This window comes from Puma concolor, chromosome E2, assembly GCF_028749965.1.
Source record: "Puma concolor isolate L17-30 chromosome E2, mPumCon1.1.hap2, whole genome shotgun sequence".
In the NCBI taxonomy this organism is placed as follows: domain Eukaryota; kingdom Metazoa; phylum Chordata; class Mammalia; order Carnivora; family Felidae; genus Puma; species Puma concolor.
The window spans coordinates 19,613,638-19,635,833 of NC_141681.1; the positions used below are offsets into that span (position 1 = coordinate 19,613,638).

The following is a 22,196-nucleotide window of genomic DNA, read 5'->3' on the forward strand; positions in this document are numbered from 1 at the left end:
TATAGAAAGGAGATATTTTGTGCTGCATATTTTCTTTTATACTTCACATTTTATATTATGAGGAAACCTGCATATTTATTTGTGTATTTGTCTATACCTGTCTTTCCCTTAGCCTGTAATCTCCCTGAGGGGTAGGGATCTCGTGTTCCCCATGGTATGCCCAGTGCCCAGCACATACTGATTAAAGTGTGCAGGCTGACTGGGGGGTCTCCCTGACAGTGGTAGTCTCAGGGAGAAACTGAAGGGGGGCACGTTTGGGACAAGTTACGATTTCGAGAAGACAGCTGTGGAGTGAGGGTGGGGGAAAGTGGGTTTTCGAGGACAATTGTTGAAAGGGAACGGGGAACGCGGAGGCTCGGGTTCCAGGGATCCCAGGGGTCCCTGGTGAGCCCCGCCCCGAACCTTGGTGCCGGCGCGAAGCGACGCAGCGCGGTTTGGCCGCTGTGGGGCGCCGTAGCCCGCGCCGTTGCCAGGGGAACGGGCCCAGCTCCTGAAGAGTTCCATCCTGCCTCGGCCTGGCCTGGCGGGGCTGTACAGCCAGCTTGCTCCAGCCGGTGCCCGAGGACTTGCCCGCCCGGCCTCCGTCGCGCGGCCCGGGATGGGGCCCCGCTCCGGGCTGCGCCACCGCCTGGTCCCGAGGACCATCTCCGTTGTGAGGGTCTGAAGTGCAGCCACCGTGGGAGGGTGGACGGCCAGGCGCGGGGGCTGAACTACCGGGTGACCTTGGCAGGGCCGATCTGGCTCGGTCGACGCGACGCGCAGGTGAGTAGCCCCCACCGCGGTTCTCACCTCGAAACCTGGCATGAGCCACGGGGTTGTGGCTGCAGCCGCTCGGCTGTGCTCTGCGCTCACCTTGGCCTGGAGCCCGCGGCCTGGGCTTCAAGGGACAGGGCAGAACGCGGGGCTTCCTTCTAGTATTCATCAGGTTCACATATCTGCATTGAGCAGATACTCAATATACACAGTATTCTCAATACTGTGTGCCAGGGACGGGGTCACTGAGGATTCCAGGAAACGGCACGATCTCCAGAACCCACAGAGTATTAAGGGGGGTGGGGTGGGCAGGCTCCAGATAGACGACTGTGTGATTTTCGCTCGAGATAAGTACTCTGGTGACGTCATGGAGGGGGCGGGGGTGGTGTTCTGGCAGGGTCTCCTATAAAAGGTGACTTTGAAGCTAAGACCTGAAGGTTGAAAGGAACCAGAATTGTAAGTAGGGGAAGGGTGTTTCTGGAAGAGGGAAAAGCAAATGCAAAGGCAGCAAAGTACTATTAAGGAACAGAAAGGATGAGGGGAGCATTGAAGGATGCGATGGAGGTTTCAACTTTGTCCTAGAAGCAGGAGGAAACCATTGAAAAGTTTTGATGAATTTGAAGTTTTGAAAAGCTCACCTTCCTCTGGCTGCTGTGGGCAGTGTCCTTATGACAGGGCACACCAGCAAGTCATTTGAGGGCCATTGTAATTCTGCCAGTCTGTGTCTCCTAGAAGAACTTAGTCTCTCTGAGCCTCAGTGTCTTCATCTGTGAAAGGGGGATGTTATTCTGCATGTTGTTTATGAGAGAGAAAGTGAGACACCAGTCCATCCGAGACCAATGACAGAGGAGGTCTTTGGGAACAGTTTGAAATGACAGGACCTACCTCAGAGAGTTGTGAGGGATTATAAGTGCATTCTGTTAAAGTAGTTCCTGGCACAGAAAAAGTTCCCTCCAAATGGCCGTTATTACTGAAACTACATTGCTACAGGGGAGCAATGATGGAGGGTTGGATTAGGGTGATGGCAGCAGAGATGGTAACAAATGGTTTAATTTCTTTTATTGAAGGAAAGCTGGATTTAGAGATAGGTGTGGGGTGGTCTTTGCTTTTGTGGAACTGGTGGTTCACCATGGAAGATGGGTTTGTAAACGGATAATCACCATGAGTTGCAATAAAAGCAACATTGGTGCTTAGTTTTTGTTTTTTTTTTTCTTTTCTTTTGTTTTTCTTACTTTGTTTTGTCACAACTTTGCTCTTAACGACTGTTTCTTGGTGGGTGTTCCTCCAGGCTTGCTCCTACAATCATGTGAGTTGATTTCCTGGTTAAAATCAACAACCGTTGGCTCCTCTCATTGGCCTTTTTTCGCTCCATTGTTACTCCTTCCTTCTTGTCCCGTTTCCCTGGCTAAACCTGAATCCCAAACAGTTCCAGTGGTTGCTTCAGGAGGAGAATGGCACAGAAAATGTTTGCACACCACGTCAACTCAGGAATGAGTGAGATTTCAGGGTTTTCTTGCTCTAGCATCAGACTTCTGTGTGTTGTTTATGTGAAGAGCCCAGCCACATCTGAGGCCAGTGACTGGACGGGTCTATGAGAACAGCTTGAAGTTCCAATTTATTTTCTGGGCATTGTCGTGAGGTGCATATCTTAGTCAAACTGGAGCCACTTCCCAGAATTTTAAGGCCAGAGACTTCTCTGGTACCTGGAGGGAATTTTAATAAAGTATTTGCCCAAAACTTCTTTTATAAATGACTTTTTTTGCACTGTAAAACAGTGTGTACCATGCAGCATTTTTTTTTTCCAGCCTCTGTTTAGGTTTAAATTGGACATCTGTTAAATCTTAGTGAAAATTATTTTATTTTATTTAAAAAAATTTAAGTTTATTTATTTATCTTGAGAGAGAGAGAGAGCGAGCAAGCGAGCTTGGGGGAGGAGAGAGAGAGAGAGAGAGAGAGAGAGAGAGAGAGAGAGAGAATCCCAAGCAGGCTCCATGCTGTCAGCACAGAGCCCACATGGGGTTTGAATCCACGAACTATGAGATCACAACCTGAGCCAAAACTGACTGAGCCACCCAAGCACCCTTAGTGAAAATTATTTTAAAAGCAGATGCAAGGAAAAGTTGTTTAGAAATATCCATAGACAGGTGCCAGGATGGCTCAGTCGGTTAAGTGTATGACTCTTGATCTCAGCTAAGGTCTTGATCTCAGGGTCATGAGTTCAAGCCCTGCAAGAAAGCAAAAGAAATATCCATAGAAAATAATTCCTGTAAATCCTCTAGCTTTTCTTAGCAAACAGAAAAGATGGTTGTGAGCAAAACCATCCTGTTGCATGCACCTTCCCTTTGGGTTCTGGAGTCACAGGAAGCTGAGCTGACTTTTGGCTGAGCACTAGAACAGGGTCCTGCCCAGCAACTCCTCTTGTGCTGCCCAGAGGTCTGATTCCAACTTTGACAAGACTCCCAACAGCTCATAGGGAGCTCTGTGGTTCTTCCTCACAGCTCTGCAGTGGAATGATTCAGAGTTGCTTTCGAGGAGTGAGGAAGCACCGAAATAAAACTGAGCACTCTTTTTGCATGGTAGTTAGGTGGGATTTCCTTGTTTGTCAGGTGTGGTACAGGGCTCTGGAGCCCACAAGCACATTTGGTCTACGTGGCAGCCCAGTGGGCCAGGAGGGTAAGAGGTGACACCCCTTAATTATTTATCTGACACATTCTTTTTTTCAAAAGCATTGATGCATATGGTAAAAAAATTTCAAACACTGCACAGTAAAAGCAAGTCTCTTTCACTGCAGCCACTAGATCTTCCCAGAGGCTGTCCCTGTGTTTGCCTTTTTGCATTTCTTTCCAGAGAGAATCTATGCAAATTGGAACATACCCATCCCTGTTTGTTTTCACTTACTTGATATAGCATGTTCTACAACTGCCCACATCTTGCTTTTTCACTTCACTGTGTATCGAAGGTCATTTCATCCCTCATTGTTTTGATATTGTATAGCATTTCATTGTGTGACTGTGCCATAGTTTGTTTATATTGTTTTTTGTTCTTTATTATTGCAAACAAGACTGCTGTGAATCTTTGTGTACTTTGTGACTATATGTATAAGATAAATACCTAGAAATGGAATGACTGGGCCCAAGGGTATATGTGTTCTAAAGTTTGGTAGACATTGCCAAATTGCCTTCCAGCTACCTTTTTTTTTTTTTAAGTGGGCTTGAACTCATAACCCCGAGACCCAAGAGTTGCATGCTCTAGTGATTGAGCCAGACAGGCACCCCCCAGCTAACTTTTTAAAAAGCTGAGTAAAGAAGACACCCAAAGAGTTGCCTCTGAAATTTGCCTCCGGGTTACCCAATCTGTGAGTGGCAGTGCAGGAACCAGAGCCAGGATCTGTTTCCAGGCCTTGTGCTCTTGCCTAGCTCCAACCTGCCTCTCTCCCTTGGTGGCTCAGGTCCCCAGGCCCTCAATCCCCCTCTAAGAGCCCTGTCTCTTCTTCTCTAAACCCATCATTCTACCCTGCCAGGTCAGTGGCCTCCTCCTAAAAAGCCTCTTTAGTAATGAAATTGATTCTTTTCTGAAATCCTCAAACATTTTTCAGGAACACAGGGGTGCCCACAGCCTCTCCAGGGCTAGTATTTTTCACTTTAGTCTGGTTGTTTTGACAACGCCATTCATAAATCTTAGGAAACATTCCTAAATACTTTTTTGGTGGGAGCAGAGGTGGGCAAGAGGGAAGTGGATCAGTCATAGAACTATTCTACAGTTCATAATGAGAACTTGAAATGTTGACTTCCCTCATTTAAATTAGGCACATAAAGTAAGGTAGCCTAACTTTCTTTTGAAAATGCTATTTTAGGGTTTTAGCATAGGAATGTTAACAGGAAGAGATTAGTGTCATCTTGGCAATGACCTTTATCTTATTGGGACAAGGGAGGGGGCTATACAGCCCCTCTAGCCCACCTCAGAAGCCAGGTGGGTCCTTGGCTTACCCAAGGTGACCTTTACCCAAAGGTGGCGACTTTTGGCCTTAACACTCCTTGGGACCTCGTCACTCTTGTCTCCATCTCCACCAGTTTAACTCTGTGGTTTGTTCTGTGGCAGCAGAAGGTACATGAAGAAACTTTTACCAAGGCACACATACCTCTCAGCCCACCAGAGATGCAGCTGGAGGCATCGGTGGTTTAGGGGACCTTGTGGGCTTGGCCTCCATCTTCTGGCCAATTCTTCCCAAAGCACAAGGCTGCTGGGCTGCTGCCCTCCCTGGGCCAGCCTGCTGTTGTGTCACCTTTCCCCTCTTGCTCGTGCCCTCTTCCCTACTGGACTAGAAGAAAGCTTTCTAAAACACCCACCACCTTTGTGTCGTTCCCCTGCTTTAAACTTCTTATGACTCCTTGTGGCTCTTTCAATAGTAGCCAGACTTCCTTGCCTGGCCTCCTAAGCCCCATGGGATCTGACCCTTCAGCTCCTCAGGGCTCATCTTCTTCTCTAGATCCCCCCTCCATGCACCCTGTGTTCTGTCACTCTGAATGGCTCACCCTTGTATGACCCATTCACCCACTGCCTTCATGTCTGTCTGGGCCCCCAGAAAGCAAGGCCCTGAGGGCAGGAGCCTGGTCTCATCTGTGTTTATATCTTTAGTGCACACAGGGGGCTGGGCCCCAAAAGTGCTGACTGGGCCAAGGTGTAAATGCACAGGCTGGCCAAGCTGTCCGGGAGCAGAGCCATGCGTCTTTCATTCTGGTCTTCTAGAGAAGTGCCGAGAGGGGAGGAAAAGCCAGAGAAGTTCCTGGGTCTGATGACAGTGCTTGGTCCCATCCCTGCCTGAGGCCCTATCTTGGATTCTCTCCTACCTCCCAGCCCTTTTAATCAAAGCCTTTTGGGCCAAAAGAATTTGTAGCCACCAACCCCACAAGGGAAAACGTCATCAGGTAAGAGCTGGCTGGCCCAGGTTTTCCGGGCAGGTGGCATGCCTCCTGGCCAGCTTGGGTGTCTGCTCTGGGGTGCTGCTACTGCTGTACAGGACTCACCCAATAGCACCATTCCCCTTCCCTCTGTCTCACATGAGGGGCACCTCCCTGGGCCAGTTGTCCCCGGGTTTGGAGTCAGAGCCACCCCCGGGCCTCAGATGATGAGTCCTCCCACTTCAGATATTGGGGAGACAGCAGCACTGGGGGTGCCTGTGACCACTGCCACTCTGAGCAGTGGGGACATGTCAGTCATATGCCTCTGCTGCTTTCTTTAAAAACTTCCTCAAGGTGTAGGGCTGCACAGGTGTGAAGATGGCAAAAGGAAAGCTAGAATTTAAGGATCCTAATTCATGGGTTCCCTTCAAAGGAGTTTCCCTGGTGATGGTGTCACTGGAGAACGGATGTGCAAGCCACAGGGATTTGCCCCTGAGCAGAACCACCCACCTCAACTGTATTTACAGGGCTTCACCTAAAGACCTTTGAATTCCCAAAAATCAAGGACAGATTTGCTACCTCTGGGGACATTGAAAATAAAGTGGTACCTGCTTTTTTTTTTTTTTTTTTTTTAATTACCATTGTCACTTTGATCAAAGGTGAGACGGTTAGAATGACCATCCAGTGGCCCAGCTCTTATGACAACATGTTCCTTGGGACCACTGGTTTAAGAAAGCAGCTTCAACCAATCCCATTACTTTGGAAATTAACCTTGTAAAATATCAGATGCAGCAGCCTTCCTTTGGAGAGATCAGGAGAACCCAGAGGGCTATTTTAAGGGTAATTATAATATCTATCATTTACGAAGCATTTATGTGTCAGGGCTTTACTTACAGTGTTGCTGATCTATACACAGCACTAGGTAGCCATCCCTACCCCCATTTTTCAAATGAAGAAACAAGCCACTCAGCTAGTAAGTGCAGAGCCAGGACTTGAACCTAAATCTGTTACCTCCAAAGCTGGGGCTCTTTTTTCACTTTTCACTGTTTCTTTTTGAAGACAAAGCAAATGACCAGGGGATTCCAATTGAGTCCCTGGGAGAAAACTAAGGTCATCCCATTTAGCTTTGAGATAAGGCTGCTCAGAGATGAATATGGCGGGCTTGGCTTACAGGAGGCTCTGAGCCTCAGGTGGGATGAAGCAGTGGCTAAGTGTGAATGTCCGGCAGTCAGGGTAATAATAGCCAGTGGCAGGGGGAGCTGGGCAAGAGGTATGTCTCTGCATGGCGGCTGTGCAGATCGAAGGCAGGGCAGAGTGGGCCAGATGGCTCTGGGTGGACCAGGATTCCACACCATTTATCGCACCCACATTTCCCTTTATTTCAGATGATTTCAAGTCAGCAAACATTTACTGAGCACCTACTATGTACAAGGTATGTTTTGGGTGCTTGGGGAAGGGCATGTGGGGAGCAGGGGTAAGTGAATCACAGTACAGTTGCTACCCTTAGGGAAAATTGGCATAACAGGGAGCAGATGTGGGGATGACACAGGGTTCCAAGTGGCAAAGTGACTTGCCCATGAAAGACTGAACATGAGGGCCCCCTGACTCTGTTTGGGGCATCAGGGAAAGCTTCCTGGATCGGTGATGCTTAAAGTGGGCACTGAAGGCCAAATCACATTTTGTTGGGCCAAGATGTGAGGAAGGTGTTCCGGGTAGATGTGCTGAGGGGGGTCTGCTGTACTTTCTGATATAGTCAGACTCCTTGGCCCACAGGCATGGGCTCCCGAAAGGAGAGTCCAGCTGCCAGGGTTTTGTCCCTTACTCCTGGCTTTCCCACCAAGGGCTCTGAGTTGGCCTGTCTCCCCAGGTGTGGCGCTGCCTGCCCAGGCGCTAGTCCTCCCTCAGGCCCAGAAGATTCTGGAGGTGGGGCTCTTCCTCCAATAATGACAGCACACCCTGCCTGCCTTGCATGTGATTTTGGCCTCTAGGCCAGGTCTTAGACTAAAGGATGGTGGGACGGGGGTGGGGGAGTGCTGCCACCTGGTGGTCTGGCTGTGGAGGAGGCCCAGCCTTCTCTGAGCGAGCTCTCAAGTGAGTCAAAGGCCATCAGCCCACTTGTCTCTTCTCAGTGCACTAGGCCCAAATTTACCTAGAGAAACATGGTCTTTTTTTGCTGTTGGAAGGAAGCAAGGGGGGATCCTTCCTTCTCTTGCATGCTGGCCCCTCCCCAGCCAAGAAGTCTGAGGCACAGGGGAGATGGTATAAGGGCTCCCCCACGCCCCATCCCCGCTGTTCCCAGCCTCTCTCCTAAAGGGATTACGTGCTAGCCCAGGGGCAGACACCGGACCCCCTTCTGAGCACCCCTAGTCCATGTTTCCTCTAGCAAAGAGTAAGGGGGCCCTTTCTGACACTTGCATTTGGGCCTCAGGACAGAGGTGACTAACAGAATCAGCATGTGTTCTCATTGCTCTGGCCCCAGCCTGATATTGTTACCAGATGAGAACATGTCTTACTGGGCTTAACTCTGATGGCTGTGGAGACAGCACTTTGAGTAACAGGCAGCCACACTGTATTCTGAATAAACCCTGGACCCTCCTATCTTGTCCTGGCCAGGGCTGGGGCCAGAGCTTGCTCTGGGGCTTTGAGAAACACTCCACTACCACCTTCCCCCATGGCCTGTCTTCATCATGCTAGGGCCCCAGTTCTTCTGCAGAGTAGCTGGGAGATGACTTCACATCCCGGCCTGCTCTCCACATGGGGCTCTGGGCTCCAGCCCGGGCCTCCTTAGGCTAATGCTTTCTCTACTTTTCCTTCCTCTGGAGATGAACGTCTGCAACAAGCCCTCCAACAAGACAGCCCCTGAGAAGAGTGTGTGGACAGCGCCTGCACAGGCCAGCAGACCCTCCCTGGAGCTGCAGGGCCAGCGGTCCCGCCGGAATGGGTGGAGCTGGCCCCCTCACCCGCTCCAGATTGTGGCTTGGCTGCTGTACCTCTTCTTCGCTGTGATTGGCTTTGGGGTCCTTGTTCCCCTCCTGCCTCACCACTGGGTGCCCGCTGGCTATGCTGTATCCTTGGGAAAGTGTGGGGCTAGTACATGGAAGAACTGGGGCAGTGGATGGAGGAACATGGCAGAGGCCTGAAGCTGGGCTCCAGAGCCCCACAGAGTGCAGGCAGGCCCCCTCTCTGCCCAGGAGCACCAGCTGCCTCCCTGCCTGGTTTCCAATCCCCATCTGACCCCTCTGCCTGATGGGGTGAGCAGATGGACCTAATGTACCTTGGAGCATTTAAAGCCCACACAGCTAGGAACCTTGTCAACCGAGATACCGCAAGAGTGATCACAGAAGAGAGCCTTAATGTTAATTGTGTCCAGAGCTCGACAAGGGATAGAGAGTAATTATTCCATTTACAAAAGAATCTTTCACTTTTCAAAAAGAGTCATGGTAGAATTCTTTTACATAGTAAGTTTCCTGGTATATTTAAAATGTGGTTTTATGTACAGTCAGATAATTATGCTGTACCCAGGACTGTTTAGGAGCTCATTGGTTTTGTAAACCAGACTCTTAGTGTGAAGCTGAGTTGACAAGAGGAGGGATAGAGATGCCCTGGAAACTCGTGGGAACAGTGACAAACACAAACTTGCCTGAGCCCAGTGGTATGACTCCCCCAGCCTTGGCCACAACCCCCAGGAGCCGAGGACATGGCTGCAAGGCTAGGAGATTGGGGTGCAACAGGTGGCTATGTGCCCCTGTCCGGAGGGTGCCCAGAAGAGGGTGCCCTCATGTGTGTTCTTCATGAAAATGATTTCTTGGGCTTCCTGGGGGAGAAGGGCGAGGGTGGGCTAAAGGAGGTTAGCAGAGATTAACTTGAAAGCTCCGGGCGTAGGGTCAGCAGCCGAGGTTGGTCACAGCTCAGCCCTTCAGGGGTCAGACAAGGCTGAGCAGCTTCGGCCGGCTCCCCGGTTCTCAGCCTCCTCCTCCGTCTGACAGGAGTCCTGCCTGCTTCGCAGAGGAAAGGAGCACCGAGGGTGTGTGTGTGAGCACCAGAATATGTGAGCCAGAAGTGTGAGTGTGCTTTCTTGGGAAACCACAGAGCCCTTGGCTGGTGAGTGACAAGGACAAACATGTGGAGAAGGACTGTAGAGAAGGTTGTTGTCCTCAGACACCAGCAATATCGCTGGGGGGGGGGCTTCCTGGTTCACTAGGACCCAGGGCCTAGTCATCAGCTGTGTAAATGGAACACTGGCCTTTCCCTGAGGGGACCGACAGGACTTAGGCCTTAGTGCTCTTAAGTAGAGTGGTTCGTGAAATATTCCTCCCATGATCTGGAATGGGCATGCCCCTCACTCAGGATTATCTGGGCTTCTACCACCAGGATACCTGGGAAGCCAGATGCATAACCACGTGGTTGCAGTGAGTACAGTCAGAGCAAAAACAGTAAACAAGAGTAGCTAGCATCTGTTGAGCATGTATATGTGCCTGGCACTGTGCCAAGCCCTGTATGTGGATTATATCATTCAATCCTCATAATAATCTGTAAGGAAGGTGTTCTCCCCACTTGACTAATGAAGAAGTCAGGGCTCAGAGAGTTTAAGCGACTTCCTGAGGTCACACAGCTGATACCCACCGAGACAAGAAGGGCTGCTCAGGCAACCTGACTCTGAGGCAGTGGGACGATTTAAGGGTTTTGTCCTCTCCACATTCATTCCTTTGGGCAACGTGGAGGCTCACAGAGCCACCAGGATTGGCACTCCCACTTCTAGGCCTGTATGCTTCTCCTTCCTTCCATCAAAGCCACCTTCCTTATGAAAACTTCCTCAGGGCCCCTGAGGAATGAGGTAGGGCAATGGTGTGTAGCAAGTACCTCCTGGGGCCTGGAAGTGGCCTGGGACCTACCGTTGCAAAGATGAGTAAGACAGGCCCCCAGCCCTGGGGTGCTCAGCCTGCCGCTGGGGGAAGGCCTTGTAGAGTAGAGATCATCACATGGTAGGTATGAGGGTAGGAGCCATACAACAGATTATGGGTGTAGGAGGAGGGCTGTCTAGACCAACACCACCGTGGGCTCAGCTGCGGATCTGCTATGTGCCCATCCTCCTCTGTGGTCACCTCTCTGGGTACTCTTGGCTCTGCCCCTTTCCTTCATCATCTATATCCAGTCAGTCATCAAGTTCTGTGGATGTTAGCTCCTAAATAGCTATCCAAGCTTGCCCTCATTCCTCCCCACTGCCATCTGCCCCTCTTACCTAGATGACTGTTTTGTTTCCAAATAGGCCTCCCCCCACACACTCTTGGGCCAATCCATCGGTGTCCACCCGTGTTCCTGCAGTAGATTGCCCTTTCAAAATCCAAATCTGATAAAGTTGCTCCCCAGCTTAACATCCCATAATGGCTTCTTCCTGTCTTAAGAAATGATGTTCAAGATCCTCAGGACTCTTCATGTTCTGGGTTCTGTCCATCTCCCCAGCCTCTTATATTATTTCCTCTGACACCACTGGTCTCTTGGCTGGAAGGCTCTTGACTCTCTCCCTACCCGAACACCCAGCTAAATAAGAAGTCCAGAACCAGCAGCCCACAGGCCTGTTTGGCCTACAGATTTTCTTTTCTTTTCTTTTTTAAAGTAGGCTCTATGCCCAGAGTGTGGCTTGAACTCACGACCCCAAGATCAAGAGTCACACGCTCAACCAACTGAGCCACCCAGCTGCCACCAGATTTTCTTTTTTATTAAAAAAATTTTTGGGGCGCCTGGGTGGCGCAGTCGGTTAAGCGTCCGACTTCAGCCAGGTCACGATCTCGCGGTCCGTGAGTTCGAGCCCCGCGTCAGGCTCTGGGCTGATGGCTCAGAGCCTGGAGCCTGTTTCCGATTCTGTGTCTCCCTCTCTCTCTGCCCCTCCCCGGTCATGCTCTGTCTCTCTCTGTCCCAAAAATAAATAAACGTTGAAAAAAAAAATTTTTTTTTTAAATTTTTTTTTAATGTTTATTTATTTTTGAGAGACAGAGAAGGAGCGTACACACACACACACGAGTGAGGGAGAGGCAGAGAGAGAGAGACAGATCCGAAGCCGGCTCCACGCTGACATCAGAGAGCCCAATGTGGGGCTCAAACTCAAGGAACTGTGAGATCATGACCTGAGCTGAAGTCAGACGCTTAACTGACTGAGCCATCCAGGTGCCTCCAGATTTTCTTTTTTAATTGGGGGACAGTTAACACACAAAATGGACAGTCTTAAGTGTTCCTTTAGCAGGTGTATTTTAAGAATTATTTTTTGTCAACATTTAAAAAATGAGACCTCATAAAAATCCAGATTTCTAGTTCCTTTTGAAAAGTTAGAATATGGTGGTGTGTGCCCTTATTCTAGCATGGCAGCAATGAGCTGAGCTGGAACCACACACCAGCCACCCCTCTGGCCGGGACTCTACTTGCTCCCAGTACCCAGCCAAGCCCCTCCTATTTACATTATCTGTTCCTCTCCAAGTCTCAGCTGAGATGATGCTTCAGCTTTCCGGATCCCTTCAGATGAGGTTACTCAGTTGTAAATTCACATGGTCCCATGAACTTCCTTCATTGTAATCAACCCATTATTTGATTAACATATGTGTTTCCCATCAGACTGTAGGCTCCTTGGGGCCAGGGCCCAAGTCTGTCTTGCCCCTGGCATAGCCCTCAGAGCTTGGCGCAGAGAAAGGCCTGAGTGAACAGTCAAATGAATGAACCAGGGAGTGGTATGGGAGGAGTGTTGGAGCAGAAAACTAAATGTTTGCCTACATTCAATGTGTCTGAAGAGAGGCTGGAATGGTGAGGAGTAGTGGGTGGTGATCTCAGACAGGTATGACAGGAGCCAGAGCAAGAGAAGCCTTGGCACTGAACAGAACAGTAAACTTTAACTTGAGAGCCATCGAGAGCCACTGTAAAAATTGAAGCAGGCAAGGCTTTATTTAAGCTATTCAGCGCTCACTTTGGGATCAAGTGAAGGGCAGGCTCAAGGGCACTGAGGCCAGAGGAACAGAGTCAGGAGACTGTGGAGTACCCAGGGAAGAAGTGAAGGCCTGACCCACAGCCAGGGCTGTCTGGCCTTTGTGGGCTGTGGTCCTCGTGTTCAGCTGTAGTGTAGCATATTAGGGCAGAGCCTGGCTCACACAGACATGTGTGGAAATTTGGCCACTGGCAGGAGGAGGAAGAAGAAAAAAGGAGGTTAGGCAGCCAACTGATGGAGGGATGAATGATGGAAGGATATGAGGTCTGCCTGGTTAGCAAGAGGACAGATGGAGGGAGGGAGGGCAGATGGCTGTCTGGAACCTATTGGTGAATCTTTACAAATGTAGACTTTGCAGCAAATTGTCAGGATACTTGTCCCCTGCATTTGTTCTATTCACTGAGCAGATAGGTCCTGGATGATCTGTGTTTCAGCCCCAGGAATTAGCCAGGCTGCCCCTGGCCAGGCGCTGAATATGTCAAGCCATCCCAGAATCCTCAGCCCTAGGGCTCCAAGTACCTGGACTCCAGTCAGGGAGGCGGTGGGTATATTGGACCCTACCTACAAGTGATTCTCCATCTGGCCCAGCTGCTGAGAAAGGATGGCTGCTTCCCTCTCAGATCCGAATTCCTATGAAGGCAAGAGAAACAAACTTAGAACTTATATTTTGGGTCCTTGGGCCTTAGAGGATAATCTCTTTCAGTCTCATTTCACCATTTAGAATCTGAAACCAGATCAGATTCCAACATCAGACCAGCCTATGGCCTGTGCCAGGACTGGAGCAGTGAGGCCAGGGCCCTGTGGTTGGGCCGCTCAGCGACAGTAGGCAGTGCCTTGTGAGCTCCATTACCAGATGGCTCCTCTCTTCCATCTGGGGCATGGGTATGCTGAAGAGGTCTTTCAAGAAAGCTCTTGTGGGGCTGGAGGTAAGAGGTGGCACAGGCAGAGAGTCTCTGCATGAGGGAGTCATATGGAGGTGGAGAGCTGCTACCTGGCCCTGGGAAGTGGGGAAGAGGGGCTTCCAGCCAGCAGAGTGTGGAGTGAGTCTTTAACCTTCTGGGCCAGTGCATGGGCGCCATCTTTGCCGGCCACCTTGTGGTTCACCTGACTGCTGTCTCCATCGATCCAGCAGATGCCAATGTGAGGGACAAGAGCTATGCAGGCCCCCTGCCCATTTTCAACCGCAGCCAACATGCACACGTCATTGAAGACCTGCATTGCAACTTGTGCGACGTAGATGTGTGAGTGAGTGTGGACTGAGGGTGTGTGTGGGTGGTGATTGTGCCCCGGGGAACTGCCAGCGTACGTTCAAGGCGGAGAGGGACATGCCCAGGGCTTTATAGTTATGCTGATGCCTCAGAAACCTCGTGTTTTACAAGAATCTTGACAGAGTGACAGAGAATTGGGTGAAGGAGGAGATTGGAAACAGAAGATGAGGAATGGCATTTCCAACAGTTACAGTAGGAGATACTTGGCACTGCCACAGACTTTTCTACTGACTGACTCTGCCAGTGACTCCCCTACCCCCATCTCTCACAAGCATTCCCAGATAGGGACGGGGAGGGGCACTAATGCTTGAGTACTTACTATGTGCTAAGTGCTTATGAACAACCCTGCAGGGTGGGCAGCACCTCACCTCACAGAAGAGGAAGTGCCCAATGCTCATATGGGAGCCCAGTGCTCCCATATGACCTATGCCTGAGGTCATATGGCTATTGGGTAGCAGAGCTAGATTCACAATCCAGCCTGCCTGGCCCCCAAGCCCATACTGTTATCCTCAGTTACCCATGAGGAATCTGAAGCCCAAAGAGGCCAAGTGACTTACTCCAGATCATGCTGCTAGTGGGAAGGACAGTCAGAATTTGCAGAGCCCATGCCTCCTTGGCTGTTCTGTACTGCCTCCCTAGGTCCCTCCCTACTCTCCTGGAGCTTCCAGCCTCAGGCAGGGGATTGGGGATGGCGGTATGGTCCAAGGCTAACTCTACATTTCTAATCTTAATGTTCACAGCCTGTTGAAGGGGTATGTCCCCAGGACAGAGAAAGAGGCAATGGCATTAAGGCACTGAGGAGTTTGGTGTCTGATCATCCTTTCCTTCACTAGGCACCAGTCAGTGCATTGCTCTTAAGTGGATGCTGTGGCAATGGCTGCCCACTCTGTTCTGTTCTGGTCTGGGGGCTGCAGCTCACTCTCCCACACCCCTTTGGGCTTGCATTCCTAATGTGGCCTCACCTCCTCTGACCCCCTGCAGCAAACTGCTGTTCACCCAGATGTCAGCTTGCTCCTCTTCCTTTGGCTCCCTTTGGGTTAGCCTAGACAGACTTTTTCTGGCAGAGGTTTTCTGGAAGAATGCCAGTAAAATTCCCATAGACTGGCAGGGAAATAGGGACTCAAAAAATAGAGATGTCAGAAAAAGCAACGCAGGCCCCGGACCCAGCAGCCTTGCTCTCTTCTGCTACTTGGTGCCACACCTGCATCGTCTCCTGGCTTGGCGCAGGGGTCCTTGCTTGGAAAAGAAGCCCCATTTCCGTTTCATACCACCATCACGCAGGTGCGCAATCCCTTAGCGGTTAAGTGTAATGCCTCCCAACCCCTCTACCTCCTACCCTGGCTCTTCAGAAGCCAGACCTCCTGTGGGTGCTCTGCTTCGCAGTGCCACCAGAGGGCGTGCGCGCTCCCCGTCGCCGTTTCCAGGTTCCGGTGGAGTGCGGGGTGGGTAACGCGCTCCAGGCCCGGCGTTCCGGTCTTCCGTGGCCCCAGCCAGGCCGGTGGCGAAGTGCGGGAAAAGCTAGCCGACCGCCTTGTGCCCCTCCACCCCCTCCCGCAGGAGCGCTCGCTCCAAGCACTGCAGCGCCTGCAACAAGTGCGTGTGCGGTTTCGACCACCACTGCAAGTGGCTCAACAACTGCGTGGGCGAGAGGAACTACAGGTGAGAGCGCGGCACGGGCCCCAAGGGTGCCTGCGGATGCACGGGTCCGAGTGTGAGCCAGGAACCCTGAGCTTGCATATGAGGCGGGGCAGGGGGCGGGGGGTGCGGTGCTTGGTGGACCTGTGCGCTGGTGTGCATTAATGTGTTGGTCTGAGGGTGATGCTCCTGATGGCTGCCACCTGGGACTGCTGAGGGAAGGTTTGGGGGCTTTCTCCTGTGGGTCCACAGAATGGTGGGAAGCCTGCTGGGCTGGCTGCCCAAACTGATCTTTGCCCTAAGTCATTGGCTTCGTGAGGAGTTGGGGCTGTGGGGTCAGAGGCCTGGCTCCCCTCCCAACCATGGGCCCTTCTGAGTTCTGGGCCCTTATCCAGCTGGAGCACCTGGGTGCTGACAGCTGCCCACGGCTGGGCCCAGGCTCTTTCTACACAGTGTGGCATCTGCTTTACTGGGTGTCCTGCTCCTCGTGCTGGTGGCCACTTATGTCTTTGTGGAGTTCTTTGTCAACCCCATGCGGCTGCGCACCAATCGCCACTTTGAAGGTCAGTCCCGGCTCCAGGCCCACTTCCACCTTCCAACCCTGGGCCTGTCCCAGTCATTGGTCACAGCCCGGATGAGCAGTCTGCCTGTGCCTTGCAGTCCTGAAGAATCACACAGATGTGTGGTTCGTGTTCCTGCCCGCTGCCCCTGTGGAGACCCAGGCTCCTGCCATCCTAGCCCTGGCTGCCCTACTCATCCTTCTGGGCCTGCTTTCCACAGCCCTGCTTGGCCACCTGCTGTGCTTCCACATTTATCTCAGTAAGTCCCCCAGCCCCCACTCACATATACCTATACCTGCCTTGCGGTGGATAGGGGTCCCTAGCCTGCAGGGACGTACCACTTGGGCCGTAGAACCCTGAAGCCATGCTCCTTTTTCAGTATTGGCTTTTGATGGTGGCCTGGTCTCACTTAATGGATTAGTATATATGGGGACAGTAGTTTTCAGGCTGGGGCTGGGTACCCTCCCTTACCTTCTGAACTCTAGGATCCCCTTTCCACTGCACTGAGCCCTCTCCTCACCCCCTCAGTGTGGCACAAGCTCACCACCTATGAGTACATCGTGCAGCATCGCCTGCCACAGGAGGCAAAGGGGGCCCACAGGGAGCTCGAGTCATGTCCCCCCAAGATGCGGCCCATTCAGGTATAGAAGTCGCCCAGAGGGCTGAGGGGATGGGAGATGGGGCTTGGGTGTGGGAGGGGTGGTGGCTGTGCAGCAAGCAGCAATGAGACAGGGCAAAGGAAAGCAGGCCTGGAATCACAGTTGGAGCAGGGGAGCACCTGGAGGCAAGAGGGGCAAGGCCAAGCCTGTACTAAACACATGTCTGTTTGCTCAAGTGTGAGCACAGCCAGAGGAAGCCCTGTGTTTTCCCAACCCCATGTACATGCCTGTCTGGGCTCCGAGTATGTGCTGGAGGGCATGGGATGTGGGAGCTTGGAAGCGGGCAGGTTGGGGCTGCAGAAGAGAGATGGGTCAGCGACTGGGTCACCAGGATGGAGATGTCAATTCTCTCTACCCGTGACCCTGAGACCTTAGACTCATCACCTTCTTTAATCCTTAAAAGAGCCCATGAGGCAGGTAATATAACTGCAACCGTGTTGCAGATGAGCCTAACGCTGGGTCTGCGAAGAGTTAAAGTCCCTACACTCTGAAGCAGGAACCCTGTAGCCCAGCTACTGACCAGTCTATCCCCATTCCCACGCCCCATGGCTTCCTGAGGTCAGCAGCTGGAGGTGGGGGTGGTCCAGTTCTTGGAGCCCCCAGGGACTGGGAAGGCAGGGGGCCCAGGCAGGCCTTGCTGGGAAGGCTGAACTCTGGATCCCAAGTCCTCATGGCAACTAGATACAAACACAGGCTGGTGGGCGGGTTGGGAGAAGGCTTGGGACCCGGCCTCTCCTGTTCTCATTGCCAGGGGTAGGGCCTGGGAGGCCCGGGGGGAGTGTTGACTTTTGGTGGTGACCCCCCTGCCACACCACTGTGTACACACACTGGTGCCTGGCATTGAACCCTTGTAAGCGCAGTGGCAGCTATCCTCGGAGTGGGCATCCCCTAGGCAGGAGACTTTCTCAAGCTTCATAGTCATTACCCACTGAGGCAGGACTGGTCCTAAGATGCTTAGACTACAGGGATCTAGGCCCCTGCCCTGTAGTCACTGCTTGCCTAGGCTTTGGAGTCAGGTGTGCCAGCAAGGGCATTTAATACCATCTGTATGTGACCTGAGGGAGGCCTCCCCAGGAAGAGGAGGGATGTGTTTGTCCCATTGCACAGAGGAGAGTTCTGAGGCTGAGAAGTGCCATTTACCATTCAGGAATGTGCACTTTTTTTTTTTTTTTTGGTCAAATTTTTATTTAAATTCTAGTTAACGTATAGTGTAATATTGGTTTCGGGAATAGAATTTAATCACTTACATACAACATCCAGTGCTAATCATAAGTGCCTTCTTAATACCCATCATCCATTTAGCCCATCCCCTACCCACCTCCCTCCATCAACGCAGTTTGAGGAATGTATACATTTAAAAAAATTTTTTTAACTTGTTTTATTTTTTAAAGTTTACATCCAAATTAGTTAGCATGCAGTGCCACAATGATTTCAGGGGTAGATTCCTTAGTGCCCCTTACCCATTTAGCCCATCCCCCCTCCCACAACCCCACCCGTAACCCTCAGTTTGTTCTCCATATTTATGAGTCTCTTCTGTTTTGTCCCCGTCCCTGTTTTTATATTATTTTTGTTTCCCTTCCCTTATGTTCATCTGTTTTGTCTCTTAAAAGTCCTTAGATGAGTGAAGTCATATGATTTTTGTCTTTCTCTGACTAATTTCACTTAGCATAATACCCTCCAGTTCCATCCACAGAGTTGCAAATGGCAAGATTTCATTCTTTTTGATTGCCGAGTAATACTCCACTGTATGTATATATGTGTGTGTGTGTGTGTGTGTGTGTATATATATATATATACCACAGCTTCTTTATCCATTCATCCATCAGTGGACATTTGGGCTCTTTCCATACTTCGGCTATTGTTGATAGTGCTGCTATAAACATGGGGGTGCATGTGTCCCTTCGAAACAGCATACTTGTATCCCTTGGATAAATGCCCAGTAGTGCAATTGCTGGGTCGTAGAGTAGTTCTGTTTTTAGTTTTTTGGAGGAATGTACACATTTTGAAGCTGAGAGAGGATCCTGGGGACAGCTGTGATGAAGGGAAGGGGGTTTGAATGGGGATACCCTGGTATACCCTCAAATTTCCCCAGCTGGCTAGGACCTGGCTCCTGTCCCACCCTGGCCCCTCAGGCTTCTGGGACCATCCTCTAACTGCTGCTCCTCCCACCCTGCCTTGCTTCTGGAGCCCAGGGGCACCAAGAAATGCTTTGCCCCTCTTTGCTGGGCCCTGGAGGGGTGCCGAGTCCATACTGGGGGAAGAGAAAAGATGGGGGAGGCCAGATTACCGTGAGGTCCCAGTCATTACCTTGAGGTTCTAGTTCTTGTGACTGGCCTCTGAACGCTTCTTTCCCAGTGCTCCTTTCCTGAGGCTGGCGCCCCCACACTACTTTACAAAGGGCTAGTCTGGGCCTTGGTTGGGCATGAGACTTACTCTGGACTTCAATCTCTGCATCTGTGCAGGCAGCCCATGGCCAGCTGGGCTCTATCCCCCAGATCTTCCAGGGCCCTGAAGGCAGCCTCCCCACCCCCACCCTGAGCAGGAATGCGGGAGGGGCCCCACTCTAGAGCCGTTGCCCCCAAACATAGGCTTGTTTTAGAGACGGCATTGCTGTTACAGTGTCATCTCTGCATTAGTCAGGACGCCTTGGTCTCCATGGAAACAACTGTTGAACAGGCGACAGCTGTCCCGGTGCCCCCCCTGCCCCCCCCCCGGTAGGGGTGCAGCATCATCCTGGCTCTGCCCTATACCCTCCACACCCCACCAGGGTTGGCTTTTTCCTCGCTTTTGTCTCCTCACCTATAGTCCTTATGAGCGTCCTTTGTGCTCGGTGGCAGGCTTAGGCCACTTCTGTGTCCTCCTGGCTTCAGGTCCCCTCACTTTCAGGGGTTGGTGCTGCCACTACAGTGTCACTGTGAGGATCAGTGACTAAAGTAGACACAGAACTTGCCCATAAGCCTGGTCCCAGATGGGGGCTGTGGTGCTGTTTTTTCCCACCTCTTAACTGCCTTCTCTTTTGGGGTGGGGGAGACCTCGCATTGTCCCACTAGTTCCCCCACCCAGGTAGCTAAGATTGTGGCTGGTATCCTGAGGACTCAGCTCCCATCCAGTCATGCACATAGCCTCAGGTGCACACCCCAGCATATGAATGTCTGGCCAGTCTCCCAGCCAGGGAAACAATCAGGGAGACTAGAGCCCTGGGAGGAGCAAGAAGTAGGAGAGGGTTGCTCTGAGAGCCTTTTCCCCACCACCCACCTTGGCAGAGCAGACTGAGTACATTGGACCTATGAGACTGGGGGTTCTCTGGAGGAGGTAGTTTGACTAGATGAAGTGAGGAAGATGGTAGGGATGGGGTAAGGCCCGGAAATGGGTGTTTTAAGCCTCAGCCTACAGAGGGGTTTTCCCAGCATAGCTGGGAAGCCTGGAGGACAGTCGGAAACCTCTGTGCCCAGACCTCCCACAGAGACCAGTGAGAAGTGGGGTATTGTGTACAGGATGGGGTGTCGGATACAGGATGGGGTGGGCTCAGGACCCAGAAGGCCTTGGATCCACACCTGGCCCCAGCCTCCCTGACCCCCACCTTCCCCAGGAGATGGAGTTCTACATGCGGACCTTCAGCCATGTGCGCCCAGAACCCCCTGGCCAGGCCAGGCCTGCCACCGTGAATGCCAAGTGAGTGCAACCTGGGCATGTACCACCTGAACATCTCTCATTGGCATGGCAGGGACATCCAAGGTGGGAGAAAAGGGGTAGGTCAAGGCCAAAGTATAGGTCTGGGTCCAGCCTGGCATGCCCTTGGACAAATCAGTGCCCCTTTCTGTGTGCTAGGAAGGGTGGCTTATTTCAGAACATCCAGAGGGGTGGGATTTGAGGAAACAATGGGCATCCAGCACTTACCCTTCCACTTCCCCTTAGTCTTTCTCAGTTCCTTGCCACCCGAGGCCAAATGGAGCCCCCCCAACCCTCCTCCCCAGAGACTCTGCCTCCCCGGATCCGACCCCAGGTGAGGGGGACTGTGCTGGGCCCATGAGGAAGGGTATGGGAAAGAAGCCTCTACCCTGCCCCACTCCTCTCCTTCTTTGGGTGAAGTGGGGTTTGGGGAAGGGGCACTCAGGCTTCCCATGTCTCTGCAGAAAAAGAGGAAGCGGCGTGTGTATAAGGTGCCAACGTCTGGCACCTCGGATCGGGAATCGCCGCTGCCCAGGCTGCCGGGTGAGTGTCCCTTTCTGACCAGATCCTGAACTCCGAGGGAAGGAAAGGTAGGGCCCTGAGAGTGTCACAGCCCTAAGTTTCACATTTTCCTCCATCCATGCAGGGCCCAGGGGCCCAGGTCGCAGCTCCAGCTCATCATCAGATTCCGCGGGCGCCAGCCCAGTGCATGCCACTGGACCTGCAGGCGCCTACCACTCGGCGTCAGCAGAGTCCATGGATGAGATTCCAGTGGCGCAGACACGCCTGGGCAGCGCTGCTCTGGCCACCCCTGGAGGCAGGGGCCGAGAGCCGGGGCTGGCGCTGCAGGTGCGTGCGCCCGCTGTTTTCGTGAGCCCAAGCAGCGGCGAGCCCGGGGCGCGGGGCGGTCCAGAGACCGGCCTACCTTAGCAGGGCGGAGAGGCAGGAGGGCCAAGGAGGACCGGCCATCCCGACTCTCTATGCAACACCCCCACCCTTGCCGCACCGAGTGCACTTTAGGGGCCCCTATGGCCAGCGGGATGGGTCCCCTTCTCCCATGACTCAGCAATACCCCCTCCCCCCCAACCGGCCATGATGCTCCAATAAACTTTTTTTTTTTTTTTAATGCTTTTGCGGACTTAGTGCATACTTCTTAATGGCAAGGGCCATAGGCCCTCCTGGAACTGGACCATTGTCAGTCGGTCTAGAGGCAGAGGGTAGGATGAGCCCCCTCATACACTGAGTGGCCACCTAAGTTGTCATATAGAGAGGTACACGAGGACCTAAGGTGCTCAGGTACAGGGCCCCCGTTGTATAAAGTCCTGGAAGGCTGCCTGGAGGAGGTTATTTGTCTTGAAAATAGGGTTTATACTTGAAAGGGAAAACAGGCTTTGGGATCCGGAGGCAGCAGAGGGGGCAGGGACTGTGAGGCCGACACCGGGGTGGAGTGGGAATAGAAGACCCCAGAAGTCTTTAAACTTCTTCCTGATGTTGGGATTACTGTTGGTGGGCTTGGGGATTCGTGATTAGTGCATTGGTCCCTCCTGCTCTCAGTGCTTTTGAGTGTGGCCCAATAATGCCACACGTTATTGGGAGAGCTGTGGCCTTGAGCCAGCTCTAGAACCCACTGCCATTGAGAGGAAGGGCTTTCTCGCTCCTCTGCCAGCCCTCTGCCCCCCCTTCCCCCCCCCCCCCCCCCCCCCCCCCTTCACTCTGGCTCCCGCTCCTGTTCCCAAACGGCCTTCGGTTGCCGCTCTGGGAATCTTCATCTTCCCTATGGAGGTGGG

The 22,196-nt window shown here is 52.2% G+C and overlaps 1 protein-coding gene across 5 annotated transcripts; it reads left to right on the forward strand.

Moving 5' to 3' along the window:
• Positions 1 to 476: 476 nt before the first annotated feature.
• On the forward strand, positions 477 to 21,531 carry ZDHHC1 (zDHHC palmitoyltransferase 1). Of its 5 annotated transcripts, none has more exons than XM_086689211.1 (12): positions 478 to 762; positions 7,037 to 7,083; positions 8,474 to 8,716; positions 13,684 to 13,859; positions 15,444 to 15,545; positions 15,960 to 16,084; positions 16,164 to 16,340; positions 16,610 to 16,722; positions 20,330 to 20,412; positions 20,656 to 20,743; positions 20,874 to 20,952; positions 21,056 to 21,531. In XM_086689211.1, exons 2-12 carry the CDS (start codon positions 7,075 to 7,077, stop codon positions 21,337 to 21,339), a joined length of 1,479 nt encoding a protein of 492 aa, XP_086545337.1. In that variant the 5' UTR covers positions 478 to 762; positions 7,037 to 7,074; the 3' UTR covers positions 21,340 to 21,531. The 5 variants fall into 5 exon arrangements, with proteins under 5 accessions (XP_086545340.1, XP_086545337.1, XP_086545339.1 ...); XM_086689213.1 differs by having other exon boundaries at positions 480 to 762; positions 16,182 to 16,340; XM_086689212.1 differs by lacking the exon at positions 478 to 762 and adding an exon at positions 1,173 to 1,209.
• Positions 21,532 to 22,196: the final 665 nt, after the last annotated feature.

Coding starts and splice junctions, on each gene's coding strand:
- ZDHHC1 (XM_086689210.1), top strand. CDS start 8,444: ATGCTTTCTCTACTTTTCCTTCCTCTGGAGATGAACGTCTGCAACAAG. Junction 13,860..15,443: donor AACTTGTGCGACGTAGATGT/GTGAGTGAGTGT, acceptor CCCCTCCCGCAG/GAGCGCTCGCTCCAAGCACT. Junction 20,953..21,055: donor GCCGCTGCCCAGGCTGCCGG/GTGAGTGTCCCT, acceptor CCATCCATGCAG/GGCCCAGGGGCCCAGGTCGC.